This window comes from Lepisosteus oculatus, chromosome 4 (genome assembly GCF_040954835.1).
Source record: "Lepisosteus oculatus isolate fLepOcu1 chromosome 4, fLepOcu1.hap2, whole genome shotgun sequence".
Lineage (NCBI taxonomy): Eukaryota > Metazoa > Chordata > Actinopteri > Semionotiformes > Lepisosteidae > Lepisosteus > Lepisosteus oculatus.
The window spans coordinates 8,642,061-8,668,885 of record NC_090699.1 but is presented as its reverse complement, the minus strand read 5'-3'; the positions used below and the strand labels follow the sequence as shown (position 1 = coordinate 8,668,885).

The window sequence follows — 26,825 nt, the reverse complement described above, 5'->3', positions numbered from 1 at the left end:
CCAGAAGAAGGAATGGGGGAGTTAGGAAGTGTTATTACTTTTACATTAAAAAAAGTATATAAGAGGTATATAAATACTTCTGAAGGAGGGATCCCTGTTTGAAATGTCGTTTCCAGAGCTCGTTTCTTTCTGCAGGTCAATGGATCCCTGGTGTCCTCGATGTCTCATCAGGAAGTAGTGAAGCTGATCAAATGTAAGTCGACACTGTCCCATCTCGCAAGAGATGCCCCGCAGGGCACATGGCCTCCTGAAGCTGAAGCTGTGTTCTTTTACTGTCCTAGCTGGCACCTATGTGGCGCTCACGTTGCAAGGCCCCACCCCCTCCAACGCCTCACTTCCTCTCCAGCCCCTGCCGACGGACACTTCGCCCAATCACAGGGCAGCGCCAGGGGGCGTGGCACCTCCGCCCCCCCTCCCCCCAGCTCCAGCTTCGGTGAGCCTTACCTCATCTCAGCGCATCACCGGGCCCAGACCCCTGCAGGTAACGTATCACAGCTCCAGCAGTGATCCAGTGGAGAGTTAACTCTTCCTGTGTACATTAAAAAAACACAGATATCTTATATGCTTTTTGACCACATGTTTCCTGGTGGGCTGGTGTCCCATCCAGGATGTACCCTATCTAAGGCCTTGTTGTTTGCCGGGACAGGCTCCGGGCTCCGGCTCCCCTGCGACCGTGAATTGGATGAAGTATTAAACGGATGGATTGCTGGATGCAACCTGATCACAGACTCGAAACGTTTATCCCGGGATCAGCGCTTTTGCGTGATTTTCTAGCTTGCTGATTTAACTCCGCTCTGAGTGTTTGCATCTCCTTGGATTATGGAAGCTAAGCACGCTTTTGGCACAGCTTCTGGAATCTCCAGATTCCCTCGCCCGCCAACATGGACCTTCTCTGACATTACTACTACTACTAAGTTACTCATTATTAATAATATTCTTTAAATAGATAGATACTTTATTGATCCCGTGAGGGAAATTGCAGTGCCACAGCAGCTTTACACAGACAACACAGCCACAGTGTAACGAATTATACAATAATAATAATAGTACAATACATACAATACAACCAGTACAGTGAGGGGAGCACTAAAAGAGTGACTCACAGTCCGGACACACAAAGAACAAACTAGAACAGAACAGTACGCAGAAAAATCGTATCACACATATGAATATAAATATAGATGTAAATATAGATATAGATATAAATATAAATGTATTGCACGGGTCCCTGGCATATATTGCACAAAAAACGGTTGTAAACGGGAAAAGAAAGAGAACAGATGTAGCAGTAGATGTGTAGATGCGTTCAGTCCAGAAACAGGTCACTGTCAATGTTGCCTCTGCCCAGACACACAGTGGATGCGTTGTACAGTCTGATAGCAGAAGGCAAGAATGACCTCCTGTAGCGCTCCCTGTCGCACCGTGGATGAATCAGTCTATTGCTGAACGTGCTCTTCATTTCTTCAAGCCTGTCATAGAGGGGATGAGAGACGTTGTCCATGATGGCCTCTAGTTTGGACACCATTCTCCTCTCAGCCACTACCTCCAAGGGGTCCAGGTCAGACCCAACGACAGAGCTTGCTCTCCTGATGAGCTTGTTCAGCCTTTTAGAATCCACTGCTCTAATCACAGGGCCCCAGCATACCACTGCGTAGAAAATGGCGCTTTATATCTGACATCTTTAAGAGTAGTTTCGCAAACTGATGTACTGTAAGAAGAAAAGGAAGGAGAGTGGATAAAACAGGTAGCACAGTTAAAAACAAGGGATCAGAAAAGCAGTAGAAGATGCGAAGGGACTGACATTGATTTAAGTAAAAGCCTTTCGGAAAGAAGAAGGTTTTGAGTCTGGATTTGAAAGTGCTCGGGGAAGGTGACTCTCTGATATCCTTAGGGCTAGAATTCCAAAGCTTTGGAGCATAGCAGGAGAAGGCACCCGTAGTACATAGAAGGGCAGACAGGAGTCAGGTGAACAGCAGTTGCGCGATGGGGAGTAGACAGATACTAATTCAGACAGGTACCAAGGTGCCAAGCCACGTAGAGCCGTACAGGTGAGCGAGAGGATTTTGAAGTTGACATGAAACCTGACAGGAACCCCCTGCAAGGACTCCATGACGGGAGTCATGTGATCGCTTGCACTAGAACTGGTCAGGATTCTGGAATTCCGGGGAGTTGTCTGCTGCTTGGCCCCATGGAGGTTTGCCGATTTGGAGTGGATTTCAAAAGGCTTGGGGTGCGATCTGACATCGCATGGTACCCCTGTTGTAGCCGCTAAGCTTTATTTGAGGGATTCTTTCGTAGAACAGGGTAAGGAGGGTAGGGGTATCGATGAAAGTGGGGCTCTTGCAGGGGACGTGTGCATGGAGAACAATTTTAGATCAGTGAAATTTGTCTCGGGAGAAGCAAAGCAGGGTTGGGCCCTAGTGAGTGATGGAGCGGGTCGCGTCAAGAGGGAATTTAGGTTTGCAGCTGGAAGCGATGCGAGCTGGGAACGTGCTCGGCGATGCGTCCTGAGAAGGGTGTCTGGTGCCTTCCGTCTTCTAATATACACATCTCCGGAGAAAGCCCCTAATTCTTTAACGCACTGTAAACAGGAAGAGCTTGTCATCCCTGGTCCTCTGGCTTTTAAACGCCCAAACTGTACTAATTTAAACATGTCATTTCTCCAGACCAGAGCACTAGCAATAGGGAAATAAATCTTTATATTAGAGCCCTGCTACACCCTGTACTTGTCTCCATAAAAAAAAAATTGTGTGTTGTGTTGTATTTGTTTTCTGTATGTAAAATTCAGGGAATGGCAAAAATCCAGTTGTCTTGGAAAAGGAAGGCGTATCAGTCACATACTATTTTTGAGCTTGCCTTGGTTTCCAGATAAAGTGTCCCCTCTAGTGGCCATTAGGCAGCATAACGTTATGACTGAATCAGATGAACACAGTTAAGTGCAAGGCTGGGGTATAGATGCTGAGTTAAGATAAGATTTTATTGTCCCCTGGGGTAATTTTGCATGGACACACAGCACTCCTGTACATTTAAATAGAATGCAAACAAAAAAAGAGAAACAAAAGGAAGAAAAAAACATTGCAAGTGATTTTCTTACAAAAAAAATAAAATAACATTGCACATCTCTCTATTGCACATGTATAACACATAACAACACATAACGTTTATAACACATCCCAAAACACATTGCACTCAAGTGGGGTGTAAGAGTCAAAAGTGTGTTTATCCTTGACATTTGTGTTGACAGCTTAGAGTTACGGCACTGTAGGACACACAAAGCACAGCACCACCTTTTTCTTTCAATCGCGACGAGCACTCAATTAAAACTGGGCCCTATTTCCCGCAGCAGATGTTTTGTAGTATAGGCGGACTTGAACCCTGCATCTACGCTCATGTTCTGATGTGTCGTTGCTTTTAGGCCTCAAGCAGGCACTCTTGAGCAATCCTTGTCGTTTCCCTTTAGGACCCCGAGGTGCAGAAACACGCCACTCAGATTCTGAAGAAGATGCTGCAGCAGGAGGAGGCAGAATTACAGGTGAGGTTGAACCAGCTCCTTCAACTCCAGTGCTAACGGCTCCAGGACTTCACCTGTGGTCAAGGGCTTTGAGAAGCCGATGGCCGAGAAAACATGATACTTTACACAGGATAATCGAGAGAAAGTGCAGTAGATCTGCGAAGTGATTTGCTTCCTTCTTTAGTTTTCATGTGGAACAGGAAGCATATGAGCTTGCTGTGCTTCTTTTCTTGTGTCATTTTCAAATGCTGAGAGAATGGAGAACAGATGTATAGTAAAGCTTTTTTGCGGCAGGGGGGGAGTTCATAACAAACATTCAGTAGAAATACAAGCCCCCCTTCCAAACAATGGCTATGTCTGTAGCGCAGGGGTCCCCAGTCCCGGTCCTGCAGGGGGCGCTGTGTCTACAGCGGGGGTCCCCAGTCGCGGTCCTGCAGGGGGCGCTGTGTCTACAGCGGGGGTCCCCAGTCCCGGTCCTGCAGGGGGCGCTGTGTCTACAGCGGGTGTCCCCAGTCCCGGTCCTGGAGGGGGCGCTGTGTCTACAGCGGGTGTCCCCAGTCCCGGTCCTGCAGGGGGCGCTGTGTCTACAGCGGGTGTCCCCAGTCCCGGTCCTGGAGGGGGCGCTGTGTCTACAGCGGGTGTCCCCAGTCCCGGTCCTGCAGGGGGCGCTGTGTCTACAGCGGGGGTCCCCGGTCCTTGTCCTGGACGGGGTGCCGGCTGTGCAGATTTTGCAGCGCCAACCCCTGAACAGCTGGTAATCCGGTCCAGTTAAACCACTAATGAACTGATGAATTACACATAAACACACCAGTTCTCCCCTGCTGAGGACTGGGGACCCCCTCTAATGTCTCTTTATGGTCAAGCGCTCATCCCTCAAACCTGCAGCAGGACGTGTTGGTGAGCGGTTTTTTTGGGGGGGGGGTGGTGGCGGTATCCTGTCAATGATCCGAAGTTCGAATCTGGCTTGGGGCCCCTCGCAGCCCCCTGATGACCCCCTGCCTCTCTTCCTCAGGCCCTCCTGGAGGAGCAGTCCCGAAACCCCTCCCCGTCCCTGGAGGAGCGCATCGAGAGCGCGCAGAGGCGGGCCCACCAGGTCCGAGTCAAGATCCAGCAGGACCTGGTAAGAGCACCCTGCACTGCTTCAGAGTCCAGATGCCGAAGGGAAATAGCCTGCGTTTAGTTTAGAAACGTAGCACAGTGTCATAAGGCAATGAGCCCTTGTCCATGTCGCATTGCTCGTCCCCGATCAAGTCACTTTCTGATCCAAGCGCCTACGATCCCAGAGCTGTGTGCTTGTCACATTCACACTGCAAGATCCAGCTTCTGTCCTTTATATGTCAGATACTTTGTTCTTACCGTGTGCTATGTATTTCACGCAGCTGAAATAGCTCAGTTGGAAGAGCGTTAGAGTGAAGATCTAAAGGTCCCTGGTTCAATCCCAGGTTTAGGCATTTTGCCAGCAGCTCTGTCACCCTGCAGCTCCCAGCTGGCAGCCCCACTGGAGCTCAGCAGGTGTGAGCCTGGTCAGAACCTGGATGGGAGACTTCTGGGAAAGTTCAGGTTGCTGCTGGAAGAGGTGTTATTGGGGCCAGCAAGGGGCACTCACCTGAGGTCTGTGTGGGTCCTAATGCCCCAGTATAGTGATGGGAACACTATACTGTAAAAAAGGAACCGTTCTGCGGATGAGTGTAAAACCGATCTGGGGTCTGGGGTCATTAAAAATCTCAGGGGGTTTCTCGAAAAGACTAGGGGTGTTACGCTGGTGTCCCGGCTAAATCATTACCAATCATGGCCTCCTAATAATCCCCCTCTCTGAACTGGCTTCATCACTCTGCTCTCCTCCCCACTGAGAGCTGGTGTGTGGTGAGAGTACTGGAGCATCATCCAGGTGGGGCTGCACACTGGTGGTGGTGGAGGGGATCCCCATTACCTGTAAAGGGCTTTGAGTGGAGTGTTCAGAAAAGTGCTATATAGATAGATAATACTTTATTAATCCCGTAGGGAAATTGACGATACATATAAATATGTGTAAGCAATTATTATTATTATTATTATTATTATTCAAATACTCGATATTTCCGACTTTATATTTCAAAGCGCAGGACCGAGGAGCTGTAGAAAGAAGTAACGCAAGCTGGTGAAATCAAGCGCTGTATTAACGTGGAGCTACAGTAGGAGTTGCTCCTGTTAAAGCACGTTGAGCGAGTGTGCTCTTCATCCCTGTCTCGCGTCTTATTTGGAAGTTCTGGAAAGGACTATCAAATAAGACCATAAGACCGGCGGCGCCGCGAGGCTGCGGAGCTGCTGCTCCCGTCTCGGGCGCTGTCCTTATTTAAACATTTGTGCGGCGTGGGAGGGGAGGCTCGTTTGTTTATAAATGCCGGCGTTTTTTTTTTAAGTTGTATGTTATTTAACTAGTTGTTGTTGTTGTTGTTGTTGTTGTTGTTGTTGCTGCTGTCCTGTGTTTATGTTTTGGGTGATTCCTTTAACGTCTTTGTATCGGAGCCCACATGCAAAGAAGCATTCCACTGCACTTGTGCACATGACAGATAAACCGAACTGGGAGCAGACGCCCAGTCGCTGGGCTCCCTCTCTCCCCATACATGGTGTCGCCAGGCTCTGCGTTTACTCTCTGCCTGCTGAGGTTTACGTTAACCCAGTTCGGCTCGAGACTCCGAGCTGCCTCCGGCCTGCAACAGGTTGAACTTCGGACGCTCCTGCCCCCCCCCACCCCCACCCCCTCTGCGACTTGACACGTTCCCGAAGGGAGGATTTAACCCCAGCCCCCTTCCCCTTTTTCCTTACTTTCCTCCATTATTGTCCCAGATGGGAAACGGCACACAACCCATTAACATGCGCGATGAGAAAGATGAATAAAAGACCCCATCCGTTGTCCAAATTAAGCAGGCTGATATCCATGGGAGTAAAGGGTTTTTGTCTGTCCTGAGAATCGCTTTGAGCAAAGCTCCTCTGAAGCTTTTTTTTTTTTAAATGAAGAAGTTCAGCTGTGGCTGGGCCAGCTAAGTAATCAGGAACAGAAACACTGAGTCAGGCGTGCCTTGCCTGTGCAGAAGGGTAAGAAAGGAGGAAATGGGATGACTGGGTGGGGGGGGGGTTGGAGATATAAAAGGCTTTGTTAATAGAAGTACCTTTTTTTTTTTGACCTGGACTTTTACCCTAGAAACAGCTAGAAACTACCCTGGCCGCAGGCAGTATGTGAATATCGGTCGTTGTAGGCCAGGGGGTGGGCAAGTACTGCCCGAGGATGTTGGCCTCTTGAGTTGTGGGTTCCTCTCCGCCGCCACGGCGACAGGTCTGCGGCCTGCGAGGGTGTTGTGCGACCGGCGTCGGCTGGCCAGTGATTTATTCAGCACTTCCTGGCGGAGCGCGACGGAGGTCGGGGCTGACACAGAAGCTGGGAAACCACACGTCGCCGGGGCGGGCAGTCTTTGAAAGTTTTTGGCTTTCCAGGCTCGGGCACGCGATTCGGTGACGCGATTCTTTGCCTTTGTTCGCCCTGTCAACCCCAACCCCCCACCACCACCACCACCACTACCATTTTAAGTTCCTTCCTCTGAATTCTCGGCCACAGAAGCTGGCTTTCGCAGAAGAAAGCGAGCCGCGCCGCGGTGTGTAGAGGGGGCACCGTCGGCGGTGTTGTCGCGCCTCCGTCGGCTCGTAGCGCGCGGTTTTGTTTTTCTGTCGCCGCTCTCATCCGCCCGAAGACGTTGCTTTCACAAGACGGCGCGGCACCAAAGAGAGGCGGAAAGGAGTAACAGCTTGGAGCCGTCTTCTCGAAGCCGATTCCAGGCCAGGGTGGGGAGGTTAATAGTGCGCTCCCTGGTCACGTGATTCCTGGAGGGCTCCTGGGATACCACGTTCTTTTAGTCGGGAATATTCCATGAGCAAGGGAAAACGAACCTCGGACAGCTGGGCGGGTCGCTCGAGGAACGAGAGCAGGAGCAGGACGAGACGGGCAGCCGAGCTGGCGACCCGTCACGTTGTCAGCCCATGGTGACCGTTCCCCGGTCTCCCCGCGGGTTGATGGGCAGCGCCCCGCGGAGAGGCCCCTGGGCCGGCCCTGCTGCGTCACACCCTGCGTGCGATCCTGTCTTTCAGGAGGGCACGCGGTCCTGGTCCGAGTCCGGAGCCAGCTACCTGAGAGCCGGAGAAGGTGAGTGACCTGCGATAGGCGTGTGATCCTCCCTGTGGCGTGTTACATGCCAAGAGCCCAGACGGGGCTCAGTAATAGTGATGCTAGAATGAGCACAATTATGCCGAAGAGTAGCCTCTTACTGATATCAAGAATAAATCCTGAATATTAAAAGTATGAATCTCCCTTATAGCTGGTTTTATATTGGGATATAACCTGTTCAGATGGAAATTAGACCTCTGTGGATGGGCATTGTCAAGCCTGATCAGATTCTCTTCCTTCTGCTGTCTTACTTTAGTTGTTTTCCTATAGCATGATTTGCTAGCCCAATATCTCAACAGGCTATCAGTCTGCCATAGGAAAGAAATCCTGATGCCTGGTTTCGTTCCATTTTTTTTGACAGGCCGGCTGTCTATGGATTCGCAAGATGGCGACTTTGAGGTGGGCGATCATCATTATTAGCTGATAAAATGTTGGGGATCCTGGGGCGATGGGTGGAGTGTGTATGTTCTCCCTGTGTTTGCCTGAGTTTCCTCCAGGTGCTCCCGTTTCCTCTCAAAGTACGCAGATATGCCTGTGGGTAAATTGGCTTCTGGGAAAATTGGCCCCGGTGTGAATGTGTGTGCGTGTTTGTGTCTGGGTGTCCTGTGATGATCTGGCGTCCTGTCCTGGGGGTATCCAGCCTTCCACCTGTGGCTTGCTGGGATAGGCTTCGGCTCTCCTGCGACCCTGTATTGCTTAAAGCAGTTACCCCAAAAGCACCCAGTGACTCAGGAAGAGGCAGCATGATCCTGCAGTCATGTTAAATATGTGCAACCTCCCCTCATATCTGATTTCTTTTTCATAGAATGTGCCATTTTGGAAAAAGGCAATAGCTCTAAGCTCAGCCTGAAGCTCCAGTCGTTTACTTTGTTCTTTGAGAAAGTAACACTGCCCCAGTCAGCTAGACAAATCATCCAAGACCAAAACTGTAGCATTTTAAGAGCGATGGAACTATAGACCTTCAAAGCTTAATAATATTTGTTCTTTGTTCTTGAGCTGTGAAGTTTGCAAGGGGACCCAGTGTTCTTATAAAGAACCTTGTATTGGTTTATAAATGCACCTGCTTATAACGGCACTGACAAATTCCATCACGTGGACGTCTTCAGAATGAATGATGAAACGCAAACCTGAGACCCGGGTGACAACTATGTGGAAGTGCCTATAAAACCAAGAGCAGGAGACACTTCTTTACCCAAAGGGTGGTGGGAGTCTGGAACAAGATGTCCTGCCGTGTTATTGAAGCTGATACCCTGGCTTCTTAATGGAAAAAAAACTTTGTGCAATCAATAAGCTACCAGGGTCAATGGGTTCCTCTCCTTCGTTGCTGTTAAAAACAGATTCTTTCGAGTGATGCATAACCAAGTGAACTGAACCTCCTTCTGATACAGTAACCTGAACGCGTTCACTGGATTGATTTTCTCGCGACTTATCATTTTTTAAAATTTCTGTAGGGATTTGAGAGTCCCAGGTCATCCCCGTCTCTCTCAGCTCGGGCGTCCCAGCACCGGCGACAGGGATCCGAAACGATTTTCATGTCGGATCAGGTGAGGACCTTGTGGGCCATAACCAGTACCAGTACATATACCAGTAGAGGAGAAACACCACTTTAAAACATCACAAAGAAACTGTCAAGGGCTGATGGCCGAGTTCTGCACGTCACAGGGTGTTTGATTATTAGACAAGTGGACACAACAAGTCAACCGTTGAATAAACAACGAGAATTGATTTCGCTAGGGTTCGAGACCCCAGATCATCGGCCCAGAGGAAGAGGAAGACGACGAAGATTCTCAAACACAGAACGAGGTATGGAGCTGGACTGTCTTAAAAATCAAGGTGTGATCTTTGATCATAGTTGGTTAGACCCACAACTATATCTTTGAAGTGTTTGACCGGGTGCCCTCCGTTGTGCAGAGATTATTTTGATTTATTTCATATGCTTCAGATGCTCGAGTTTCTCTTCAGCTAAACTGACTTGTTACTCTTGGAAGTTTCCTTTCTATGTTGAGCTGATTCTTTCTGCTGCTCTAATCTGGTCTGAACTCAGCTGGAACATATTTAAGATCTTTTTTTAAAAAAAATGCAGTTAATTTAAGCTTATATATATTTCAAAGTATATATTAGATGTCAGGTTGATTGGATCATTTCAATGAACAAATAACCGGAATCCCTGTAAGCAGTTTGCGTTGGACATTTAAACAAGTGCCAGAAAAACCCACTGAGGAATCTCTTAGGATTCCTGACTGTTTGTGCTTATGTGCTTTGTTTGTGTTTCGACCCCCTTTTCCCCCTCGTTTTTGTTTATCACTTGTCGTTTTTGTACCCCTTTGTGGGCATCTTCCCCTGTCTCTCCATGATTCCCTCCTTCCCTCGCAGATGGACGGGCCCTTCCAGGACATTGAGTTGCTCAAGTCTCGCCCTGCTCACATGACCGTCTTCATGAGGTACATCTTCAGCCAGCTGCTCGACCCCAACCCGCTGGTGAGTACACACCGTGACGCCCACTGGGGTCAATAACGATGAGCAGAGATCCAGACACACTGGGGATAATAACAGCGCTCACAATGAGCAGAGATCCCCAGACACACTGGGGTTTAATAACAGCGCTCACACTGAGTAGAGATCCCCAGACACACTGGGGTTAATAACAGCACTCACACTGAGCATAGATCCCCAACACTGGGGTTAATAACAGCACTCACACTGAGCATAGATCCCCAACACTGGGGTTAATAACAGCACTCACACTGAGCATAGATCCCCAACACTGGGGTTAATAACAGCACTCACACTGAGCATAGATCCCCAACACTGGGGTTAATAACAGCACTCACACTGAGCATAGATCCCCAACACTGGGGTTAATAACAGCACTCACACTGAGCATAGATCCCCAACACTGGGGTTAATAACAGCACTCACACTGAGCATAGATCCCCAACACTGGGGTTAATAACAGCACTCACACTGAGCATAGATCCCCAACACTGGGGTTAATAACAGCGCTCACGCTGACCAGAGATCCAGACACACTGGGGTTAATAACAGCGCTCACACTGAGCAGAGACACAGACACACTGGGGATAATAACAGCGCTCACACTGAGCAGAGATCCCCAGACACACTGGGGATAATAACAGCGCTCACACTGAGCAGAGATCCCCAGACACACTGGGGATAATAACAGTGCTCACACTGAGCAGAGATCCCCAGACACACTGGGGATAATAACAGCGCTCACAATGAGCAGAGATCCAGACACACTGGGGTTAATAACAGCGCTCACACTGAGCAGAGATCCCCAGACACACTGGGGTTAATAACAGCGCTCACACTGAGCATAGATCCCCAACACTGGGGTTAATAACAGCACTCACACTGAGCAGAGATCCCCAGACACACTGGGGTCAATAACGATGAGCAGAGATCCAGACACACTGGAGTTAATAACAGCACTCACACTGAGCATAGATCCCCAACACTGGGGTTAATAACAGCACTCACACTGAGCATAGATCCCCAACACTGGGGTTAATAACAGCACTCACACTGAGCATAGATCCCCAACACTGGGGTTAATAACAGCGCTCACACTGAGCATAGATCCCCAACACCGGGGTTAATAACAGCGCTCATGCTGACCAGAGATCCAGACACACTGGGGTTAATAACAGCGCTCACACTGAGCAGAGATCCCCAGACACACTGGGGTTAATAACAGCGCTCACACTGAGCATAGATCCCCAACACTGGGGTTAATAACAGCGCTCACAATGAGCAGAGATCCAGACACACTGGGGTTAATAACAGCGCTCACACTGAGCAGAGATCCCCAGACACACTGGGGTTAATAACAGCGCTCACACTGAGCATAGATCCCCAACACTGGGGTTAATAACAGCACTCACACTGAGCATAGATCCCCAACACTGGGGTTAATAACAGCGCTCACACTGAGCAGAGACACAGACACACTGGGGTTAATAACAGCGCTCACACTGAGCAGAGATCCCCAGACACACTGGGGATAATAACAGCGCTCACACTGAGCAGAGATCCAGAAAACACTGGGGATAATAACAGCACCTATGATGAATAGTGATCCACTAAATCCATTGTGAGATAGACTTTAGATTCCAGGCTGAGTCACTGAGTCATCTCGTGCCTATATTCTATTCTAAGGAAGCGAGCCGCTATCCGAAGAGTTGCATTGTCTTATTTTTAACTTTCTCCCTGGCTGACTGCTGTTTCGTTTTCCCTCCTCTCCCCTAACCTCGGCAGCTGTTCTACCTGTCGGTGGAGGCCTACCTAAGTGCCAGTCCGAAAGACGCCCGACACATGGCGTCTCAGATCTACGCCAACTTCCTCGATAAAGAGGCGGTAAGCCGCGTCTCCGTCGTGTGTTCTGTCACGCCAAAGGGACGTTTGCGTTTCAATGCCACTGACGCATTTGGCTGCGTGGAAAGAGAGAAATGAAACTGACGCCAGCACAGGACCGATGTGTGAAGGTTTTAGTTTTCAAGCCCCCTGTGTGTGTGCGGTCTCCCTGCAAGACGAGGGAAGTTTCTGCCACCCTGTTTTGACACGGTGCGGGGAGGGAGAATTTGTCTTCAAATCTGTTTTTGTCCACCCTGTGAATCTTAAACTTCTGCACAACTGTCCCTGGGTAAGATGACGATTAAAGGAAGGTGTGGGGGGAAGTTTCGGATAATAAAAATAATAATAATAATTGCTGACACTTATATAGCACTTTTCTGGACATTCCACTCAAAGTGCATTACTGGAATTGGGTAGTCTCCTCCACCATCATCAGTGTGTCCCCCCACCCGGATGATGCTCCAGTACTCTCACCACACAGCAGCTCTCAGTGGGGAGGAGCAGAGTGATGAAGCCAGTTCAGAGATGGGGATTATTAGGAGGCCATGATTGGTAAAGGCCAATGGGAAATTTGGCCAGGATGCTGGGGTAACACCCCTATTCTTTTCAAGAAATGCCCTCGGTTTTACGTCTCATCTGAAGGACGGTGCCTTTTCCCTGTACAGTGTCCCTGTCACTATACTGGGGCATTAGGACCCACATAGACCACAGGATGAGCGCCCCCTATTGGCACCACTAACACAACTTCCAGCAGCAACATTAGTTTGTCCCAGGAGGTCTCCCAACCAGGTAGATTAATCACACCTGATTGATCCTTTGTGCATCATGGACTTCCACAGTCCTAGCCAGATCCAGTGTGCTTCACTGCCCTATCATGCAGTTGTTTGTGCTGCTCTAATATGATTTTCACATCTTGGGTTGAGCAAAAAAGTGCAGTGTGTTCATCATTGTATTCCTGTAACCTTGACCTGAAACCAGCCCACAGGAAAAGCCTGCGAATTTTGACACGACTGCAAAGTAACGTCAAAAGACATTAGCTGGCAGAATAGAGGTGGACGCTGGCTCGAGTTGGTCTCCCAGAGTGCCAGATTGGAACAGCCTGCCGCTAAAAGAATCTCAGCCATATTGAAGGTGCAGGCTGTGCAGAGTTTCCCTTCGCATGAATGAAAGAAAGAGTTTTTGGAGTTTTTTTTAAGGGAGCATCCCTACAATAAAGGAGTACTTCTTACTTTTTTACACAAAACATCAGGCCATCAATAAACTGCAAATACCCTGTACTTGTGCTTTTTATTAAGCTATTTTTTCATGTTTTGCAGCCTCTGAAAATCCGGGTATCCGACGACTTCATGGCAGATATAGGTAATTCATTTTATTTCCCCTGTAATGGAGCTTCGGAGCCAAGCGCAGCTGATTTAGATGTTTGATAGGAAATCCACCAGATGTACAAACGCATACTTGCTACAAAAACCACTGAAATCGACTCAAACGTGGCAAAATCAGCTTCTGTTTATCCCTATGTGCGCCGTTTTTTACACACACTGCTATACAGAGACGATAAGTAGGCGACACTCTTCCGCTCTTTTTAGTTTTTAAGACGGACAATTTTTTATGTATTTGTGTTAAAAAAAGACCATTATCCTCAGATGGCCAATTTCAGGGACGGAGAAAAGCGCTGCTCCACTCTCTCTGGAGTTGTAAGAAACGGGGACAATCATGTGGCGTCTCTCTCTGTTCCTTCCTTCCTCCCAGACGGTCGCCTGCACGCTCAGGAGGACATCCGCGGGCCGCTGTCGGACATGCAGCTGCAGGTCCTTCCCGAAATCCAGGAGCAGATCCAGGACTACAGGTGAGTGGGGGCCCTCCGTCTGGGCCGAGATGCCCCTACCCCCAGACAGGTTTCCATCGCGCGATCCTTCAGAGCTCCCTTCGGCTGTAAGTGGAACTCCGTGGGTCTTCGACGTGCCTCTGTCCAGAACAATGACTCCCCGTAGTGGTGCCTCAAAGTCCTTTCTTGCTGTCTTTGGATTGAGAGGCTTGTAGCAGTCAAGCCACGAGATAGGCCCTGTTTATGTGTAGCCCCCAGTCAGTAGTAACCTTTATGTTCTTATCACTCTTCCCTCTTTCTGCATTCCAGACAAACCTGGGGCTCTCGTCGCTTGTCTCACTGATAAACCGTAGGGTCTACCCAGCCAGTTCCTCTCTCTGCCGAGTTCCCCCTCCGCAGCTTTCCGTCTGTTTATAACGCCAGTACTCTTGTAGGGCGGCACGGTGGCGCGGTTGTTGTCCTTGCTGCCTCGCAGCGCTGGGGCTCTGGGTTCGGTTCCTGGAGTGTGCTCTCTGTGTGGCGTTTGTGTGTTCTCCCCGGGCTTCCTCCCGCTGTCCAAAGAGATACGAGGAGGTTCATCTGCGAAAACAGGCCCCAGGTGTGAGCGCTTGTGCGTCTCTGTTTGGGCCTGTGTGTCTGCACTGTGATAGGCTGGTGTCCCTTGCGGGGTGAATCCTGCTTGATGCTTGTTTCTTGCCAGGATAGGCTCCTGACCCCCCCCCCACCGACTGTATAAAGGGGGTTAGAAAATAGAGGGATAGAAATGCTCCTGTACTAATCCCAGTACGCGGAGATCTGTGTCTCTGTCCCCCAGCTCTTAGGATGTCAGTCCTTTGTCCCCAGCCATTGGTCCCCTACTGAAGCAGGAAAGGTTAGATGAGGAGACTATTAAGCCCGTCTTAATAGTCTTGAATGGGAGTCGGATAGCTACATGATCTGAAAATCACATTGAACCTTTTTTTTCCCCCGAAAAAAGCTTTCATAGTGTGGGGAGTGACTCTACAGACTATATCTCCTGTGTTATGTTCCCAGATGCTTTCATCATTTTGGATCTTAAAAGGTTCCCTGGAATGTTCCCTTGTTTTTCAGGCCCGTCAATATCGAGATCACAACACGTCTTCATCTTAATTCCTGACCTTTTCAGATCTGTCTTCACATTCGTGCGGTTTCCCCCTTCAGGACGCGGCGACTCTCCTGGGGCTCCCGTTCTCGGCTCTTGTGTTCTGAAGGCCTGTCTGGTTGGGGTCTGCAGATGAGGGGTGTACAGAGGGAGCTGGCGGGGGTGTCAGTGTTATTTATAGTCGCCTCTCTCGCAGGAATAAGCAGATGATCGGTCTGGGCTCCCTGTTCGGAGAGGGCGACCTGCAGCTGCTGGACGGAGATCCCGCCAAGGAGAAGCAGATCGTGGACCGCCAGGTCACGGCGCTCTGGGAGATACTGTGAGTGGCACACCTCTTTCAGTACCCTTCCTCACCACGACTTCCCCACCCATTCTCAATACTTTGTTTTTCTTGACCAATTAATTGTTTGGCCGTTGCGCCACGAGAGTCGGTCACAGGGCGCTGTCCGCTTGGTTTCAAACCTTAACTGAGCTTTGTTCAGAGGGCTTTGCCTCGCCAAGACTCGACCTTAAAAATGTGAGGCCTCTGTCACGGCGGCCCCGACTTCCCCCCTTTTCTTGACCTTGCTACCAGTCCAACACTCTGTGGGCATCTAGAGAAGAGTGCCATTTCTCTCTTCTTTCATTTGAACGTTTTTTGTTGTTGTTTTCAGGTCCAAGCATGAGGAGGATAGAAGGTAAGTTGGTCCCTGCCGTGCTCACAGTGCGTGGGTAGATGGGTCGTTACTGTTCTCCTTGTTATCATTTATTAATAATAGTGGTGTTGTCTGTCGTACTGTCGTCTGCTGTATGTGTGTGTCCCGAGACATTAGAGCCAATAAGAATTCCAATGTACGTGTACATGTGGCAATAAACTCTACTCTACTGCACTTGTACGCAATCCTCTGTGTTACAACACAAGACTGCAGGTGACTTTGGAATTTGAATGGTAGTCAATACGTCTAAATTGGGACCCTCGCAGAGAGAAAATAACTGCAAACTGGTAAAACTCTCTGTCTATATCTCTGTGCCAGATGCCAGGATACTCTGGGCTGGAAATGAAAATTCTGGGTCTTTCCTTTTGGACCGTGAGCTGCTTGGAATAAAATCAAAGTGTTGCACGCGAAGGACGACTCACGTTCCCGTCCTAGAAAAGCCCTGTCCTGAGTCTTGGTTCCTCACCCTGTGCTCTCTCTCTCTCTCTCCCCCCAGCGCTCCCATTGCCTCGGCCATCTTGCTGTACCTGCGACACGCTGGGATCAAGCTGAGGGACTCGCGAGTCTTCAGCATGCTGGACAAGTCCCAGGAGAAAGACAAATGGCTGCCCTTCTTTCCCAAAACCAAGAAGGTACTTCAGCAGGAAGCCAGCTGGGTGGGATGTCAGCGAGAGGGGAAGTCCGCTCCTCCCCCCAGCCTACTCAGTGCCTGAGCTCCTTCCAAGGAGGGAAATGTGTGGTCTCGCACTTCCTGCCACTTCCTGTGTCCCACATTTGCCCTCTTTCTCTTTACACACTTCCCAACTCCCTGTCCTCCCTGCCCCACACTTCTCCTCCTCGCCCTCTCTTCCCTTACGCAGCTGGGCTCTGGTGGATTTCCCAGAAGCGCGATCAGAAATATATCCCCCTGAGCCCCTTAGCCACCAGGGAAACGGGGAATAAGCAGCCATCAGACGGAAAGAAGGGAAAACGGAAGAGAGGAAAACTGAGCCACAGAACGTCAAGTTGACGCTCTTGACTTAGCCGAGACAACTCTCTTCTTTTCTTCTTCATCTGCGAGGAGCCGAAAAAGAAACTCCCATACAACCACATTGTATTTTAACGCCTGATTAACGCACCGTTAAGCGATCACGTTGATTGAAAGGAAGAAAGGGGTTGTCCTACCAGCTAGCGGTAAGAAGTCAGGTTCTCAGGCCAGGGCCCGATCACCCAGTCAGACCCGGTCCAGTGCAGAGGATCCTGAGCCACAGGCGACGCAGATAAATATCTGTGAATGAGCAGGTTGTGCGTTAGTGTGCCTCACCCCCAACACCGTCTCCCCGCCTGGCCCACCACCTCGCTGTCCATCTCTCGTGGTCTCAGTCTCTCTCTCTCTCTCTCTCTCTCTCTCTCCCCAGCCCAACACGACCAAGAAGGAGCGGGAGAAGGAGAAGGACGCGGAGGAGAAGAAGCGGAACCCCATCCTGAAGTACATCGCCAAGCCCCGGAGCACCTCCCAGTCCAGTAAGAGCCCGGCCCGAGCCCCCAGCCCCCCTCTGCGCCTCTCCTTTGCTCAGAAGTCACGTCCTTTTGTTGCTTTGCGGCTGTTCCATTTTTTGAGTTTTTTTTTTTAATTTCATCATGGGTGTTTTTTTTTTTCTTTTCTCTGCCTTTTCAGCCTTTCATGTTCCCTTGTCACCGACGGAAGGTAATCTTGTTTTAATTCATTGGCATCGCTTTCTTTTTGGGTTGCTTTTTTAAACATTTCAAAGGGCAAGGGGCACCCAGGGCAAGAAAGCCTTAGGCTTTGAGAAACCCAGAATTCCTTTCTAGTTTTAGGAGGAATGTGGGTAAACTAAAGCTTTTTAGAGTCTTTTATTTTCATCAGATCTGTATTTTACACAAAAGCTAATATATTTGTGCGAACTGAAGCAATAGGGGAAGATGAGTGCTTGAAATGGGCTGTTATTCTCTTCTCAGATACTGGCTAAGCCTTCATATGAAGTTATTAATCTTACTTTCAGATTGTAAAAAATTATAGGGGCACTGCCTTTTTCCAAAAATGTGATCTGAAAATCATTTTTTTCTGAAGAATCTAATTCTAAAAGCAGCCTAGGTTTGGGAAAGCAGGTCATGTGTTTTCTCTCACGTTTGTACATTGCGGTTCGGCCTTTCCCGTTTCTTAAGATGCCCCTTTTTTTTTCCCCGGGATGTTTGTAGTTCGTCCAGGCAGTGTTCGCAATATAATTCAGCAGTTTGAGAACAACCAGCACGAGGGGCTGGAGCCAGGGACCCAGAGACTGTCCACGGGGAGCCTGACCGAGGAGCTGCTGGAGGTCGAGAGGTGGGTACTCGCTCTGGACTGCAGGGCCTGACGTCAGGGGCACCTTCACAGAGCCTGAAGGCTGAGTTAATGGAGCTTGAGTCTAGAGACGGCCGGCGAAGGGGAGGGACAGGGTGACGACCCCTGATCCTTGAGGGCTGCTAGTGATTGGGTGAAAGGGGCCACGGCTTCTGACCCTCTGAGATGGCCAGCAACTGGGGGGGGACAGGGAGATGACCAGCGACAGGTGGACACCTGGAAAGAGATCACAGGCTCTGACCCTTGGGGACGGCCAATGACTGGAGGCCAGCACTTGGGGGAGACGGTAACAGCTGGTACTTGGAGGAAGGGGTGATAGCCAGCAACCGTGGGACGGGGTGACATCTCCTGACCCTTGGGGACGGCCAGCGACTGGGGGACAGAGTGACGGCCTCTGACCCTCAGGGACGGCCAGCGACTGGGGGACAGGGTGATGGACAGACACTGAGGGAGAGAGCGAAGGCCCCTGACCCTCAGGGACGGCCAGCGACTGGGGGACAGGGTGATGGACAGACACTGGGGGAGAGAGCGAAGGCCCCTGACCCTCAGGGATGGCCAGCGACTGGGGGACAGGGTGATGGACAGACACTGGGGGAGAGAGTGAAGGCCCCTGACCCTCAGGGACGGCCAGCGACTGGGGGACAGGGTGATGGACAGACACTGAGGGACAGGGTGAAGGCCCCTGACCCTCAGGGACGGCCAGCGACTGGGGGACAGGGTGATGGACAGACACTGAGGGACAGGGTGAAGGCCCCTGACCCTCAGGGACGGCCAGCGACTGGGGGACAGGGTGATGGACAGATACTGAGGGAGAGAGCGAAGGCCCCTGACCCTCAGGGACGGCCAGCGACTGGGGGACAGGGTGATGGACAGACACTGGGGGAGAGAGCGAAGGCCCCTGACCCTCAGGGACGGCCAGCGACTGGGGGACAGGGTGATGGACAGACACTGGGGGAGAGAGCGAAGGCCCCTGACCCTCAGGGACGGCCAGCGACTGGGGGACAGGGTGATGGACAGACACTGGGGGAGAGAGCGAAGGCCCCTGACCCTCAGGGACGGCCAGCGACTGGGGGACAGGGTGATGGACAGACACTGGGGGAGAGAGCGAAGGCCCCTGACCCTCAGGGACGGCCAGCGACTGGGGGACAGGGTGATGGACAGACACTGGGGGAGAGAGCGAAGGCCCCTGACCCTCAGGGATGGCCAGCGACTGGGGGACAGGGTGATGGACAGACACTGGGGGAGAGAGCGAAGGCCCCTGACCCTCAGGGACGGCCAGCAACTGGGGGACAGGGTGATGGACAGACACTGGGGAGAGAGCGACTGGGGGGGGTGTCTCACATTGGACTCTTTGATGTTGACTTTCTCGTTCTGTCTCCGCTCTCTGTACGTCAGCCCGGGCGGCGGCGGGGTGAAGCTGGCCCGCTCGGAGTCGCTGAAGGCACAGGGCGAGGTGCGCAAGCCCCGGGTGGAAGTCGTGCCGCGCTCCCGGAGCGACGTGGACATGGACGACGCGGCCGAGGAGAGGGAGAGGGAGGGGGCCCGGCTGCACCAGTCCGCCTCCTCCTCTGCCTCCAGCCTCTCTGCCAGGTCAGCCGTCTGCCCTGCCCAGGCGTCTCTCCGGTCTCTCTGACTCCTCGTCCGTCTCTCTCCTTTCCTTTTCTCTGCTGTGCCTCCTTTTCCCTGTCACACCTTTCTCTTATCCTCTAGCTCCTTTTCCCTCTCTCTCCTTTTCTTTTCTCTGCTATGCCTCCTTTCCCCTGTCACACCTTTCTCTTATCCTCTACCTCCTCTTCCCTCTCTCTCCTTTCCTTTTCTCTGCTGCGCCTCCTTTCCCCTGTGGTGCCTTTTTCTTATTCTCTAGCTCATTTTCTCTTTCTCTGCTGTCTTTCCACTATCACGCCTCTCTTTTATCCTCGAGCTCCTTTCCCTTCCTCCGCTGCGTCTCCTTTTCCGTCACGCCTTCAGTCCCGTTCTCCCTTGCTCCTTTCCTACCTCTCCTCTCTTCTTCACCTGCCCCCGCCCCCCCTGCCCGCTCGCCCCCCACAGCTGGGGTTTTCAGCTCTGTCCAGCCTGACGCGGTCTTGCCGTTCTTTGACAGAAGGCGCTCACACCTGCCTCGTTTCCTCTTTTTCAGATCTCTGGAAAACCCCACTCCGCCGTACACTCCCAGGTCACGACGGAAGTAAGTGTTTTGTCACGTTAAACAACAGAGCTGTGCCCCGCGACCACCCCTTTTCCCAGTTTCACTGGCCCTGTTCCTCCTGCTTTCGTCACTGTGGAACTCTTGAGCCTGTGTAGCCAACCATGTACGAACCACTGACAAGCACTGCAAGGCAGCAGCAATTTGAAAGCCAACGGGCTGTGATCTCTTTTCCATCTCTTGCTCTGCGGAGTCCTTTATTTTACCCTGAGCAGAAGCAGATCTCTGATGGTTTTACGGAGACTGAACACAAAGAATTCCTGCCTTCCTGATTGTCCTCCTGCCTCGCATTGTGTTTTCACTAACCTGAAGTGTCTCGAGACGCCTGCGGGCCCCGAGAGCCGGAATCCAGCAGGTTTTCTAGATCTGTAAACGATGGAGGGCTCAAGGCAGCTCACTTACGCCAGCAGAGCCATATCCCCCTTTAGCTCCCAGCTGGCAGCCCCACTGGAGCTCAGCAGGTGTGAGACTGGCCAGTACCTGGATGGGAGACCTCCTGGGAAAAACTAAGGATGCTGCTGGAAGAGGTGTTAGTGGGGCCAGTAGGGGGCGCTCACCCTGCAGTCCATGTCGGTCCCAATGCCCCAGTATAGTGACAGGGACACTATACTTTAAACGGGCGCCGTCCTTCGGATGAGACGTAAAAGCAAGGTCCTGACTCTCTGTGGTCATTAAAAATCCCAGGGCGTTTCTCGAAAAGAGTAGGGGTGTAACCTCGGCGTCCTGGCCAAATTTCCCATTGGCCCTTACCAATCATGGCCTCCTAATAATCTCCATCTCTGAACTGGCTTCATTAGTCTGCTCTCCTCCCCACTGACAGCTGATGTGTGGTGAGCGTTCTGGCGCACTATGGCTGCCGTCGCATCATCCAGGTGGGGCTGCACACTGGTGGTGGTGGAGGGGGATCCACATTACCTGTAAAGCGCTTTGAGTGGAGTGTCCAGAAAAGCGCTATATAAGTGTAAGCAATTATTATTAATTATTACTTACGTCATGAGGAGCACAACCCACCACCGCCATTTTCTGGGCCCCGGTCTCTGTGCAGCAGATTTGAATGTTCTTCGATTTGATTGCGGTAACACTGTTGCTCTGGCTTCTTGAGTGGTCATCGTGTTGTCATGTTGGGAGTTGGAAGTGTGCTGTAAAACGAATTTCCCCCACGGGACAGTGAAGCTCGAATTCAGCGGGACGACCAGTCGACATCATGCAAAGGGGGTGGGGGGGACCCCCATCTCGGGGCTGGCCGGCGCTTTTCTGACCTCTGCCACGTCCCTCCCGTCCCACAGAAGCATGGACTCTCCGGTCACCCTGTTCCCCGAGAACCTTCTCCCCAACCTCCCAGAGGACGACCCCGAAACCCAGAACTGGCAGCAGACGGTGGGGCCGGACGTCCTGTCCACGCTGGAGCCCCGAGAGATCGACCGGCAGGCCGTCATTTATGGTACGCCGATAGCCTCTTTGTCTGCACGGAATTACTCGCACGGGGGTGTGGTGTGAGTCGGAAGTTTGGGAAAAAAACAAATCTGATGCTTTTCTCTAAACATTTCCCCATGTTTTGTCGTCTTTGGGAAATAGTGGTCGCAGTTTCTAGATTTCTTACAAATGTGCATACATATATAACCCCTGCAGTTCTCCCGGCCCCTGCCGGGATTCAATCCCAGTCGCTCATGGACTTCGAAATACACACAGCGCCACACTCTAGGCAGCAGATCAATCCTCCAAGCCAAAAGCCCAGGTCCTCCACCACAGGAAAGTCCTACACGACACCAGGGACTAGTGCAGATCCCGGTCACTCGCAGGCTGGGCCACACCCTGGACTGCAGATAACTCGGCTAAGCCAAAAGCCCACGTCCTCCACCATAGTTTAGATTTCAGAAGGGGGCCCCATCACTTGTGTAACTCAGTGCGTGAAACCCGTTACACCAACAAACCTTAAAGTTTCGTTCCACCCTCAATAAACGACATCAGAGCTTCATCTAACTTCCTGTGACACAGTACTGCCAGTGTTTAGAAATGGACCATTTCGTTTCCGTTCCCAACGTTGTACGGTTTAATCGCGTCAGAACCCCCCTGCCGGGGTCGGATTCGGGTTCGAAAAGGAACACGCAGTACCTCGAAGCAAAACCAGTACTGGGTTATTTGAACTGGGTTTTCCTGTGAAAGCGGAACCACTGACTGTTCCCGTTTAATTTCCCCAGAGCTGTTCACGACAGAATCCTCGCACCTGCGGACGCTGCGGGTTCTCGATCAGGTGTTCCTGCAGAAGATGAAGGGCGTTTTAAACCAGGAGGAGCTCGGCTGCATCTTCCCCAACCTGCCAGAAGTCTTGGAAGCGCACTGTGAGTGAATAGTCCGGGTGAATAGTAAAAAGCAGAGACGGACCTGGGAACGTTGTTTTGGGTCCCTTGGTATGGGGGAGAAGGGCCTTGTTGGTGGATAGCTGAACATGCTAAAAAGATGTTTTCCTGTTGTGTTTTTTTCCCCGCGCAGCATCTCTCTGTGAATCGATGAAGAAACTCAGGGAGTCTCTGATCGTGAATACCATCGGTGACATCATGCTGGCCCGGGTGAGGACTTTCTCCCACCCCCACCCACATTGCATGTCAACCTGATTTTTGTCAGGACTAGCGGTCACCCCAGCAGCACCAGCTAGTGGGAGATCTTGCAAGATAGCATGTAGATGGTAGAAAAAACATTCCAGTCAGGTGAATTGATCTTCAGTTCACAGGTAATCGGCAAGCACTCAGCGTGGCTCTGCAGTTTCCCTCATGGGATCAATAAAGTATCTATCTATCCTCTCCCACACTGGCATGTTTAGCCACTGCCCGCGCCTTCTTTGCTACGCCCGGCCCCTTGCTCGTCCGCGTCCTGATGTGTCACGCACTTGTCTGCTTTTTCTCCTCTCTCTTCGTCGCCGCGCCAGTTCGAGGGCCCGGCAGGGCAGGAGTTCCAGGAGAAGGTGTCGCAGTTCTGCAGCCGGCAGGCACAGGCCCTGGAGCTGATCAAGAGCAAGCAGCAGAAGGACCCTCGCTTCCAGCAGCTCATCCAGGTCAGGACCGCAAGCTTTTCCACACCCCCCGGGGTAACACATCGGCACCCCTCCCGCCACCCGCTCGCTCCTCACCAAATAGTTCTGTCAGCTGAGGTCATCGCGCCTTGTATGGCTGGCTTGAGGAGCACAAGATCCTTCTCTCTCCTTCCCTGCCTGGAATAATAATCCCTAATGGAGGACCGGCACAGTCTGTAGCTCGGTTCCAACAATTGACCTGTCTCGTTACCACCACTGCTGGAGATCCCGCTAGAGCAGTGGTTTCCAATCCTGGTCCTGGTGAAAACTGCTGGTTTCCATCCCATCCCACCTTCATTAGATAACTGAAGCCTGACTTGATCTAAGAAGTCAGGCTTCAATGACTCATCATGTTCCTTTGATGAGTCATTGGAATATTTGCAATTTGGTTTCGAGTCGCACGTTGGGGATTTGTGTTTCATTTGCAGAGGACAACGGTTAGAGCTGCAAAATGTTTAAGAGCAGGGAACACAAGTTCAAAAAGTTCTTCTTATCGTTACGTCAGTGAGGGGTTTGATTGTGTGACCGAGGACTCGACTGGAACAAATGCCAGCAGGACCAGGATTGGGCACCACTGTGCTAGAAGGACATGGCTCTGCATTGCATTAAAAGCCATGTCACACCACATCCTGTTTACGCATGTAAGAGACATTACAACCACGAGGAGGCCATTCCATTGTTTTCTGTTCTTACTGCCAGTACATTTTTCGCTGAGCATTCCTGATGTTTTGGAAAGTTGGGAAGCCTTTTGATGAGCTGAACGAGTTGCAGGAGAAGAACAGCTTTAATTTGTGACGTAGACCTCCATCTAGTGGTAACATGTGGAAACACACTTCAAATGTTCAAGCTGGGCTGCTTGCAGAGAAACAAACGTGTTATTTGGTGTGTGGTCACTAGTGTTGGGCCAGGTTTTTTTGATTGAGGTGCAGCTGATGACTTGGGTGTGCACTCGTGGGTTTACATCGGAAAGAGACGCTTTTCCCGAAAGCATTGACATGCTCAGGAGTTTTAAAAGTTCTCCAAAATCTTGTGTTGTTTTATTCACCCCGTTTTGTTTTTTTTCTGCATCGAGCTGGCTGAGAGCGCAAGTCTCTCGGGTCAAAGTGAAGTTTCACCTGTACTCACTGTGGTGACTCAACGTGCTTCATTGTCACGGGTCTTAATCCCGGCTCTCGCTGCCGCCTGGCCATCATCAAGTCCCCCCCGATGTGTTAACCGAGTCCTTGGTCTGGTTCCTGGTTTGCGCAGGAGTGCGAGGCCAACCCACAGTGTCGGAGGCTGCAGCTGAAGGACCTGCTGGTGTCCGAGATGCAGCGACTGACCAAATACCCTCTGCTGCTGGGCAACATCATCAAGTACACGGACAGTGAGTGATCGTGGGAGACCATGTGTTTATCTGACCAGACGGATGCTTGGAAATAATGGCTGTGTTTACACACACAAGTGGTCTGCAGCCAGTAGATTGCAGGTTCCAGCTGAGATTCGGCCAGTTTTGGCTCTGACGGCTCTCCAGTTGAAACCCGCGTACATTGGAGCGCAACTCCAGTCCTGAAGTAGCTGTCTGGTTTTCCCTCCATCTGCGATTTTAATTAATTTAATTAATTGAGCTGATTATTCCTCTTAGCAGTTGGTTTGTTGTAGGCCTGCATCAGCTTCTAATGAGAAAGAACCTGGAAGCCTCTATAGTAGCCTGACCCTTGATGACTGGAGTCACCCATTCCTGTCTGTACTGGTCTCAATATCTCCAATGCACTCTGTCATGTGCATCATCATAGCCTTTCGGTCTCGTCTGGCTGCCTAATATCCACTACTGAACTGCTGCTTCTCCTACTTTTCTAATCTTTCAACCCCCCCCCTGCTTGGGAACTCTCTCTCCTGCTTGCTCTCATTTTCTTTTCCTTGAAAATGGGAAAACCCGAAAACCAAGACTTGCGAGTCAGGCATAGTATGCTACAAAATGGGTCATCTCAAGTGTACGGTGTCCAGCCTGAATGCAGTGTGTTCTTCATTAAGACACTGGACCAGCAAGTGGAGTTTCCAACACGGTGTCTACAATGACCAAATGCATGATCACAACAAGGATTCCCACGGGCTCGTTCCCGGGTAGTTCTGTTCTCGAAGATCGCGTACCTGCCTGCCTTTCCGTTGTGTCCGATTCTCTCGCCACCTCTCCCTCCCACAGCCTCCAGCAGCGACCTCCCCTCCTTGCAGCGTGCCCAGGACTGCTGCCGGGGCATCCTGAAGAACGTCAACGAGGCGGTGAAGGAGACGGAGAACCGGCACCGGCTCTGCCAATACCAGCGCAGGCTGGACCTCACGGTCCTGGAGCGGATGACCAATCCCATTGCGGCTCAGTTCCGGGTACGGTCCTGCCCTCACCACCCTCCATCCCCCAGCCCCTATCCTTCTTCTCCTTCATTGCTTAAGAATGGCCACCATTGATTTAAACTCCAACCTCTATGTTGGTCCTCCGATCCTTAATGGCGGTCATTTCGTGGTCCTCTGAAGTTAGCACCCCTACAAACAGCACAAACAATGAAGCCCACCACATTTGGTGCTGGTCTGTGCCTTTGACAAATAGTATCTGAGATGCTTTTGTTCCCAGGATACTGCGCCATCTTTTTTCGGGGTGTCACGTGACCCGTCACAGTGGCTGGGGGGTGAGTGACGAGTGACGTCACACTGCGGGGAAAGAAAAGTAGTTGTATCTTGGGAACGAAAGCATCCTGAACGCTACTTTCAACAGCACAAACCAGCACAGGCAGAGCACTAACGAATGAGGCCTGTTTGGTTCTCCCCACATTCTCTCTGGGGCAGTTGAGTGACGTCACGTCCCCGTAGGAATGAGGCACTACATCTCGGGAACGAAAGCAACACAAGCGCTACCGTCAATCGCACGAGCCGACACACGAACGGAGCACAGATTTCATAGTGCTGTTTGTAGGGTTGCCAACTTCATGGAGTTTCATTCCTCGTGGTGGGTTAGGCAAATTCTGTCTGAGTGTCTTAGGTAATCAGGTGGGAAATCGGGCCTCTGCTGGCATGAGGGACGTCCTGCTGTCTAACTAGCCCTTTTGTGCCCCGCAGAACCTGGATTTGACGACGAAAAGGATGATCCACGAGGGTCCGCTGACATGGAGAGTCAGTAAAGATAAGGCCTTAGGTGAGACCTTGTCCTCCCCTGTGTTAGCCTGTCCTGTCTCCTTTATGCTCTCCTCCACGGTCTTTGTTACATGGTTCCTTGCCCTTGTTGAAACATCGTCTGCAAGCAAGAAGAAGCTGCTGAGCCCAAATCGCTTGTTGCTAAGCGACCCAGGGATCTCATCCAGCCCTTTCTTAATAGCCATGATGGCACCGGGTTCAACGACATGACCGGGAAGTTGGTTCCAGAATCCCACAACCCCTTCTCCCGTGTCAAGAAGGGCCTCTTGTGCTCCGTTTTTTTTTAAAGGCTCTTCCCCTCACGTTCCTTTTGTATCCTCCGGTTCTCCAAA

At 51.1% G+C, this 26,825-nt stretch overlaps 1 protein-coding gene and 1 non-coding gene across 8 annotated transcripts in view; both read left to right on the top strand.

The window, feature by feature from the left end:
• Positions 1-26,825, top strand: part of arhgef11 (Rho guanine nucleotide exchange factor (GEF) 11) — a 58,084-nt gene that overhangs the window by 20,368 nt on the left and 10,891 nt on the right. For 6 of the 7 annotated variants that reach the window (XM_069188528.1, XM_069188527.1, XM_069188530.1 and 3 more), the window contains 27 exons: positions 136-193; positions 282-481; positions 3,461-3,532; positions 4,524-4,631; positions 7,631-7,685; positions 8,068-8,105; positions 9,158-9,250; positions 9,441-9,509; positions 10,080-10,184; positions 11,985-12,083; positions 13,397-13,439; positions 13,830-13,926; positions 15,222-15,344; positions 15,679-15,702; positions 16,217-16,352; positions 17,118-17,223; positions 17,378-17,407; positions 17,920-18,043; positions 19,457-19,651; positions 20,199-20,246; positions 21,551-21,705; positions 22,463-22,603; positions 22,755-22,831; positions 23,188-23,313; positions 24,580-24,697; positions 25,514-25,692; positions 26,419-26,494. In XM_069188528.1, coding sequence (XP_069044629.1) covers positions 136-193; positions 282-481; positions 3,461-3,532; positions 4,524-4,631; positions 7,631-7,685; positions 8,068-8,105; positions 9,158-9,250; positions 9,441-9,509; positions 10,080-10,184; positions 11,985-12,083; positions 13,397-13,439; positions 13,830-13,926; positions 15,222-15,344; positions 15,679-15,702; positions 16,217-16,352; positions 17,118-17,223; positions 17,378-17,407; positions 17,920-18,043; positions 19,457-19,651; positions 20,199-20,246; positions 21,551-21,705; positions 22,463-22,603; positions 22,755-22,831; positions 23,188-23,313; positions 24,580-24,697; positions 25,514-25,692; positions 26,419-26,494 — 2,695 coding nt within the window. The remainder of the gene's footprint in view (positions 1-135; positions 194-281; positions 482-3,460; positions 3,533-4,523; positions 4,632-7,630; positions 7,686-8,067; positions 8,106-9,157; positions 9,251-9,440; positions 9,510-10,079; positions 10,185-11,984; positions 12,084-13,396; positions 13,440-13,829; positions 13,927-15,221; positions 15,345-15,678; positions 15,703-16,216; positions 16,353-17,117; positions 17,224-17,377; positions 17,408-17,919; positions 18,044-19,456; positions 19,652-20,198; positions 20,247-21,550; positions 21,706-22,462; positions 22,604-22,754; positions 22,832-23,187; positions 23,314-24,579; positions 24,698-25,513; positions 25,693-26,418; positions 26,495-26,825) is intronic. The other variant, XM_069188526.1, reaches the window with a different exon arrangement.
• trnaf-gaa (transfer RNA phenylalanine (anticodon GAA)) lies at positions 4,890-4,962 on the top strand. Its single transcript has one exon. It is a non-coding gene; the product is annotated as a tRNA-Phe (tRNA).